This window comes from Eriocheir sinensis, chromosome 53 (assembly GCF_024679095.1).
Source record: "Eriocheir sinensis breed Jianghai 21 chromosome 53, ASM2467909v1, whole genome shotgun sequence".
NCBI classification, from domain to species: domain Eukaryota; kingdom Metazoa; phylum Arthropoda; class Malacostraca; order Decapoda; family Varunidae; genus Eriocheir; species Eriocheir sinensis.
The window spans coordinates 1,277,408-1,286,403 of record NC_066561.1 but is presented as its reverse complement, the minus strand read 5'-3'; the positions used below and the strand labels follow the sequence as shown (position 1 = coordinate 1,286,403).

The 8,996-nt window shown below is 42.3% G+C and overlaps 1 protein-coding gene across 1 annotated transcript; it reads right to left on the bottom strand.

Moving 5' to 3' along the window:
* Positions 1-329: 329 nt before the first annotated feature.
* On the bottom strand, positions 330-2,003 carry LOC126983150 (uncharacterized). The gene is made up of 2 exons (XM_050835648.1): positions 1,274-2,003; positions 330-962 (listed from the first exon to the last, which is right to left on the bottom strand). The coding sequence occupies exons 1-2, from the start codon at positions 1,670-1,672 to the stop codon at positions 438-440; spliced, it is 924 nt and encodes a 307-aa protein (XP_050691605.1). The 5' UTR covers positions 1,673-2,003; the 3' UTR covers positions 330-437.
* Between the last annotated feature and the right edge of the window lie 6,993 nt (positions 2,004-8,996).

Here is an 8,996-nt window from a genome sequence, read left to right as displayed (position 1 = left end):
AACTCTGTTGATTATTTAGATATAAATTCAGTTTTCTTGGTGTAACTCGGGAACTAATAGGCGTATGAGGATTTTGAAGATACCAAACGAATCCTCACTAAATTCCGCTTCGAAACATATATTCGGCAAGAAAAGTTGGCCCACAAACTTTCGAGCTAGCGAGGTGGGAAGACATGGGGACCTTTTCGGTTTGACTGCCGCAAAAATTATGAAACCAAAATACACTTTTCTAATGCAGTTTTTTATGCTCTTTCCGAAAATGTAATTATCTTTTTCGAGAAATGAATAATATTAAATTTATGGCTATTTAAAGGTGTTTATTTCCTATGTATTTGTTAAGAACACAAAATCTTTAAAAAACACAACGTTTTTAAAAAAAAAAAAAAAGTTATGGCTATTTAAAGGTGTTTATTTCCTTTCATAAAAATCTTTAAAATTTAGAATTTTGAAATATTTTCTAGTACCACCTTGAATAAGTCTTGTCCCTCATGCCGGCGACGCCAAATAAATTCACATAGGTAACCATCCATCATTTCACGCTTAGTTCCACAGTGCCTTTTGTTACGGCGTTTCAGCAAATTCCAGGTGCTTTCAATTTGTTGTGTGTGAGCTCCAGTGATAGGATCTACAAAGTTTTCACTGTGATTTACTGTTAAATGCTTAAAGTTGTACCCAGAAATATCCTCTATTTTTTCATATGCCTTCCACATGTCGCTAACGATCGTACTACCTGGTAGAATGATTTCCTTGATGCAGCTCTCCAGTGTACTCCGATCTCTTCGCTCTACGGCATATAGAAAGACATCTCTAGTTTCTTTACAAACGCCTCCAAACACCCACTGTTCCTTCAGCATTCTTCCTTTATTGTACTTTCTTTTAGCATAGACTGTTTCATCAATTTCCACGGTGCAGTTTGGACCTCCAATCTTTACAGGGTTGTTTAATATTTCATGGGCACACACCTGAAACGAAAACGTTCGGTTAGGTTAGGTTAGGTTAGGTTAGGTTAGGTTAGGTTTGTTTAGGTTAGGTTAGACGTTAGGTTAGGTTAGGTTAGGTTAGGTTAGGTTTGTTTAGGTTAGGTTAGACGTTAGGTTTGTTTAGGTTAGGTTAGGTTAGGTTTGTTTAGGTTAGGTTAGACGTTAGGTTTGTTTAGGTTAGGTTAGGTTAGGTTTGTTTAGGTTAGGTTAGACGTTAGGTTAGGTTAGGTTTGTTTAGGTTAGGTTAGACGTTAGGTTAGGTTAGGTTTGTTTTGGTCTCAATGTTAACTTACCTCTCTTAGATAGTTGTTGTAGTCCACAACCGCGTCATGGCTAATACCCAGTTCGTCCCTGCAGAATTTTATGCTCGTGTATTCTTTTGTCCATGCATAGATGAATTCAATGATTTTATTCATGGGCAAAGTAGATCCTTCTAGCCACGTGTTTTTGCGTAGGTTTACTTCTTCCCGGCAACGACCCTTGTGGCATCTCCAGGAAGACCTCTTGTAATCTATGGTCATTGGATGGTGTTTCTGGCACAATTTCTCTTTCGGTATTATTCCGTGGTTCTGCAGAAAGTTGACAGTACTTTCATTGGATTGAAGGTGTTCCCAAAACCACTTTAGACTATATTCGTCGCTAGCCATATTATCTGAGGAAAAAATGAAAATTAAGTTTCTTAATAAATGCATAGGAAATAACCATCTTTAACTGGCCATAACTTTTTTATTTTTCATTTCTCGAAAAAAAGAATTTCATTCTCGGAAAGAGTATAAAAAACTGCATTAGAAAAGTGTATTTTGGTTTTATAGTTTTTGCGGCAGTGAAACCGAAAAGATCCAAGACATGGTACTTAGGATGTATTGTTTACAACAGTGCTGTCCAAACATTTTCGCCTATTGTACCCTTTATTACCTTATCCTACTGTTACGTACCCCCCCACACCGTCCACCATTTCTGAACAAATTCAATTTTATTTAGGATAATGCAAGTAATATATTAATTAAATATGAAAAAATGTATAACAGGAGTTATGGTCAATAAATTCGAATTTATTACACAGCAATAAAAAGGATGATTTAATAACACAATGCATGAAAAATACTTACAACTTAATGCGAGATGTGAGGCTGATGTTCACTGATGATTTTTTCCATCCTTGGCGGTACTGAGGCTACTGCAGTGATTAGGCTTTGTTCCAGGTTGACATTTAGTTTGTTTCTCTGTTTCGATTTGATAATGCTCAGTGCGGAGAAAGACGCCTCACAAAGGTAGGTAGACCCAAATGGCAGAAGTTTTTCTAATGCCATTTTTCCTATATCAGGGTGCTCCTTCATCACAGAGCTCCAGAAGCGAGTGACATTTGAGCTTTCAAATAACAGTTTTAAGCCACGGTCTGCACACACTTCTATCAGTGTTTCCTGGAAACAAATAGGAAGCTTCTCGTGTTCAGAAAAGAGGAATGGGTTCCTAATCCAGTCCAGTTGTACTGATCGTTCATGTATGTCAGGAAAGTAAGACTTAAAAGCACTAATAAGGCTGGTCAAATGTTCCACAATGACTGGTTTCAGAGTGCCTTTCTCATAATTGTTAATGGAAAAGTAGGCATCTGACAGAGGAAAGCACGTAAACTCTCCCCCTGAGCATGTTTTCTTCCACAGTTCAATTTTCTTCTGAAAACCAGCAACTTTGTCATATAGGTTGAGAATGTTTGTGTCTTTACCTTGCAGAGACAAATTTAACTCATTCAGTTTGCTGAATATATCTGCAAGATATGCCAGTTGTGCAAGCCAAGTAGTGTTTTCAAAATATGTGGCAAAAGGAGACTCATGTTCTGATAAGAAGGAAGCTACCTCATCTCGCAACTCGAACAATCTGGTGAGTATCCTCCCACGCGACAGCCAGCGCACCTCCGTGTGAAGTAATAGCTCTGTGTGCTCTGACCCCATGCTTTCACAAAGTGTGTGAAACAGACGACTATTAAGTGGCCTTGACTTTATGAAGTTGATTACCTTGATGGCATCATTCAGAGTTCCATGCAACTGTGGGCTCATTTTCTTTGAAGCTAATGACTCTCTGTGAATGATGCAGTGAGTCCACTCCACATCAGGATTTTCCTTCTTAATCCTTGCCACTAGTCCCTTCACCTTCCCGGTCATAGATGCAGCAGCATCTGTACACATACTCATGCAAGATTTCCAGCTCAGCCCTTGTTCAGAGAAGAACTGATTAATGACATTAAAAATAGCCTCCCCTGTTGTGTGCTCTTCTAATTTTTTGCAAAATAGTATGTGTTCCTTGATATCATCTTCATCAATGTATCTCACAAAGGAGACAAGATGAGCCTGCCCACTAATGTCAGTTGATTCGTCAACTTGGAGTGCAAATGACTGGCTTGCTTTCATCTTATTCACAACTTGATCTTGAATATCTGCACTCATTTCTCTTACCCTGCGCGAGACAGTTTGGTGTGACAAAAGAATTGCTTTTAGTTGGTCAGCTGTCTTTTTATCCACCATTATTTCAGCCATCATACCTGCAGCTGGCAAAATAAGTTCTTCAGCAATACTGAATGGCTTTTTGGCTTTAGCAATTAATAAAGATACAGCTAAAGATGCTTTCAGAGCTTTGCCTGAAGTTGTCGTGGCTTTCTGAAGTACTTTTTGGGAGCACTGAAAATCAGAGAGCTTTCTTTTGAAGAACTCTACCGGTTTACCAACATGACACTGATGTTTTGTTTTCAGGTGACGCTGGAGGTGAGCTGGTTTCATACTACTGTTGGCCAGCCTCTCCCCACAGAAGAAGCACAAAGCTTCCGGAGGATCAGAATTCGTTGCAGTAAATCCCAAAAGCACATAATCTTCCTTGTACTGCCGATATTTAGGAATATCTGTCTTCTTTTTCTTTGCACCTGTTTGATTTCCTTCGTCTGCGTCACCGCTGCGGCTGCTACAGCTGCCACTTTTTAGCCATCTATCCATTGTTGCTGTTAACGAGCAACTGCCTTCTGTAAGCTTCTGTTATTTTCAAATAAACAGCCGCGCTCACTCTGACGCCTAAGAGAAGACTGAGTCACTGAGCAAGTGGGTAGCAGTCAGCACTGCTCTCGTACACGTACAATACGCGTGCTTCCTGAGTAACCGACCCGTCCCTCGGACTCCCTCCCCCTACCTTTGCCTTCATAGAAACCATGGGAAGTTTCTGCTGTGTGTGTGTGTGTGTGTGTGTGTGTGTGTGTTCGTCGTCTTGTCACGTACCCTTATGATCTATGTTGCGTACCCCCAGGGGTACGCGGACCCCAGTTTGGACAACACTGGTTTACAATACTCTATACGGAGACCTAAAACAAGTTTGTATTGTTTATTTTCCTCTATTTTTATTTGCGTATGTTCTAGTACAAGTCTTTATGAAGCCATTGATACCAAATTTGTTGGGGTACGATATATTTGTGAGGGTAAAATACGGCCGGGAATGTAGAGTGTCGCGGCGGCAAAAAAAGGCCGGTCGGGCCGAGAAATCCATTGTGAGTGGAACAGAAGCTTATTGGAAACTTACGGTGCGCGAGAGGGTTAAGTCTAGCCGCGTCGGGTGGCACTGTGAACATGTTGTTTAAGTAAAAAAAAAAAAATAAATAAATAAATAGATAAATAAAAACTTTACAGAAAAGTAATAATGAGTAGCAAGGACAATGACAACATAATTATAATAAAACAAAAAATAACAATAGTAGCAGCAGCCGTTATAGAATCAATGATATTCAGCAATAACTATTGTAGTGATAATAATAATTATAGCGATTATAATAATATTAATAATAATAGTAATAAATAATTATAATGATAATAATAATAATAAAATAATAGTAATAATAATAATAATAATAATAATAATAATAATAATAATAATAATAATAATAATAATAATAATAATAATAATAATAATAATAATAATATTAATAGTAATAACAAAAATGATAGTAATAATATACTAATATAGCAGTCGTGGTAATAGTAATAGTAGTAGTAGTAGTAGTAGTAGTATTAGTAGTAGTAGTAGTAGTAGTAGTAGTAGTAGTACCTAGTAGTGGTAATAGTAGTATTAGTATTAGTAGTAGTAATAGTAGTAGTATCCCTGAAAATTGTATTCACTCTCCCCCATCTCTTCCTCCAAAAAGCACACCCAAAAACCAAACAAGCCGAAAATATCGAGGCATTAAGAAGGCGAGTTGCCTTGTGGCAAACTAACGAGTTAGATGCCCTCCTTGGAGAAGCCAGGGCCATACAGGAGAGGCTCCCCGGACCCCAACAAAACAACACCTCCACAGAAGACAGGGCCCGGAAGTTTGCAGACAAAATGCGACAAGGCAACGTTGCGTCTGCAACACGAGCCTTGTCAGAAAATTCCACACGGGGTGTGCTTCCACTCACCAGGGACACCATCAATCAACTCAAGGAAAAACATCCACCACCGAGTGACCTGAAGGGACTGAGACTGGCAGGATGTCACCAACCACCGAATCCAGTTATATACGAAAGGATAACAGGAGAGATGGTGTGGAAGAAGGCCCTCCAGACTCGTGGAAGCGCAGGGCCCTCAGGATTTGATGCAGGGATGGCGAAGCTTGCTGAGCAGCGCCAACTTTGGCAATGCAGCTGGTGACTTGCGCAACACCATTGCAGCACTGTCAAGAAAACTCGCCTCCTCCAGCTGCCACTATGTGGACGCCCTGACGGCATGCCGCCTCATTCCCCTGGACAAGAGGCCGGGATGCAGGCCTATAGGAGTCGGAGAAGTCCTGCGGCGCATCGTAGGCAAATGCATCATGGCTGTCGTCAAAGAAGATGTGAGAATGGCAGCAGGAACCTCCAAGTTTGTGCGTGGCAGCAGGCAGTAGGAGAAGCATCAGTCCATTACATGCTTGAGATATTCTACCACGTGGAGTGCGAATCAGTGCTTATTGACGCCAAAAATGCCTTCAACACAATAAAGAGAAAGACTATGATACAAAACATTAAAACCAAGTGCCCTAAGCAGCTATGTATGTCGAAAATACCTATACATACCCAACCGACTTATACATAAATAGCCACAGTGGAAAAGTGAAAGTGTTAAAATCATCTGAGGGAACAACACAAGGTGACCCAATAGCCATGGCTATGTACGCCCTGGGCCTATCAGTCCTCCAAAATGAAATCGCGTTCGCAGAAACACGGGTGAAACAGGTGGCTTATGCAGATGACCTCTCAGGTGCTGGTAAAATCTCAGACTTAAAAGGGTGGTGGGACACTGTGAACACCGCCGGCCCTGAGATAGGATACATCCCTAACGCCACCAAGTCTGTCCTTATTGTCAAACCTGAACATTATGATCATGCCGCAGAAACTTTTAGAGGAAGTGGCGTCATTGTGACAAAAGACGGACAACGACACTTAGGTGCAGTGATCGGGACAGAGGTATATAAGGAGTACGTGGGAGACAATGTAGCTGAATGGGTGAAGGAAATAGAAGCTTTGTCTGCCATTGCCAAGACTGAGCCACACGCTGCCTGTTCAGCGTACACCCACGGCATCCAACATCGGTGGACGTTCCTGATGCGCACCATCCCCGGCATCAGTCCACTCCTCCGACCACTAGAAAATGCCGTCAAGAATGTATTCTTGCCGGCGCTGGTGAAATATCATGCTTTGGGGGAGGAGGAGAGGGATATGCTAGCACTTCCCCCAAGACTGGGTGGGATGGGGATCACCAACGCTGAGAAGCTGGCTGATAAGGAGAACCAAAACTCCATCAGCCTTACCAGGTCACTCATCAACAGGACCATCGCTCAGGAGGCAGAGGGCGAGATAGACCAAACAGAAATAAGAGATATTAAAAGAAAAATCTCAGAAGAAAGGCAACAGGCCCAAAAAGACGAGCTGGACCGTCTTACACACCACCTGTCCACAGAAATGGGTAGAAAAATACACACAGCACAGGAGGCAGGCGCCTCTAACTGGCTAACGTCATTACCAATCAGAGCAAAAGGCTTCAGCCTCAACAAACAAGAATTTGTCGACGCCATTGCTCTGAGATATGGCTGGCCGATTGAGGGACTGCCTGATCTCTGTGCATGTGGATCACCAAATGATTTCACCCACACCATGACATGTAAAAAAGGAGGCTTCGTCTGTATTCGACACGATGAAGTGAGGGATCTGGCAGCCAGCATGCTCGGGGAGGTATGCCAAGACGTCACTACCGAGCCGGCACTGCTTCCCCTGGACGGCGAACACCTTCGGTACAGGACGGCCAATACCTCACATGAGGCACGGGTTGATGTAAGTGCCCGCGGATTCTGGGTGCGCGGACAGCGGGCGTTCATGGACATCCACATATTCGACCCGATGGCTGCCTGTCACCGTGATCTGCCCCTGCAAGCCGCCCACCACAGGAACGAGCAGGAGAAGACAAGGGCATACGGTGAAAGAATCCAACATGTGGATCAGGGCAGCTTCACCCCCCTCGTCTTCACCACATCCGGCGGGATGGGTCCCAGGGCCCAATGCTTCTACGCACGCCTCGCGGAACTAATCTCAGAAAAGAAGCATCAGCCAAGGAGCCACGTTGTCGCCTGGATGAGGTGTCGCCTCTCGTTCTCCCTGCTCAGGTCGGCCATCCTATGTCTCAGGGGCACCAGACACTCTGGCCCATAAGCCACCAACATCTCCAATATGGACTATGAAGCCACAGTGGTGGAGAGTGACCTTAGGGTGGGTCGGGAGTGACTTGAGTAGGGAAGGAAAGGGGGATCTAGACGTAATAGATGATAGGTGATTTAGTGTCAGGTAGTATTAGCGATATGGTTGGATGCCACAGTCATTAGCGAACAGAGTTGGGGCTAATGACCTCCAAGCTATGGAGCCCTCCATGATTATGTGTCGGAAAAATAAACATGGGTGGAGGTATCATTTATGTAGTAGTAGTAGTAGTAGTAGTAGTAGTAGTAGTAGTAGTACTTAGTATAGTATTACTTAGTATAGTATTACTTAATAGTAGTAGTAGTAGTAGTAGTAGTACTTAGTATTGTATTACTTAGTATAGTATTACTTAGTAGTAGTAGTAGTAGTAGTAGTAGTAGTAGTAGTAGTAGTAATAGTAGTAGTAGTAGTAGTATAGTAGTAGTAGTAGTAGTAGTGATAATAGTAGTAGTAGTAGTAGGAGTTATGGGTAGGCGGTGGCGTAGGTGGTAGCGTATTGGGCTCACATTCACCGCGTGATGAACGACGCGGGTTCGAATCCCCACGCTACCACTCGGATTTTTCAGTCACCGCCGAGTGGCTTAAAACTACCCACATGCTGTCCTGAAGACCACCCATCAACCCGGACTCTAGAGGAAGCCGTCCAAGCGAATCAGGAACGAGTTCCGGGGGGCAGCATGAGCCAATGCAAGATGGCGCCACTATAAACACTCGCCTGCGCCAGAACGGGCTGGGCCGACCATCAGGCCCCACCTGGAAGAAGCCTTGGGCCGACCATCAGGCCCCACCTGGAAGAAGCCTTGGGCCGACCATCAGGCCCCACCGGGAAGGTGCCTACCGGCGCAATAGGCAACAACGTAAAAAAAAAAAAAAAGTAACAGTAAGAATGATAAATAATGATAGCATTAACAATGGCAATAGTAATAATAATAATAATAATAATAATAATAATAATAATAATAATAATAATAATAATAATAATAATAATATATGAATATTGATGATGTCATTAATATTGAGAATAATATTACTTTGTAATTTAATGGTAGTAATGAGGTATGAGTGTCATATTGGAGCTTAAAGGTAGATAAAATGATTACTGTAAACTACTGGAATGTGACTTATGGCATAAATCATTATGGTGAGGAGATTGAAGCAAAACTAGAGTGACTCAAGATAGGTGTCTTTCATGTCAGGGTACTTATCCAGGAAGGTGATCAGTGTCTGCTGATCAATTATTTCATGCTTGATGGTAGAGTTCCTGAGCCTGACAATTATT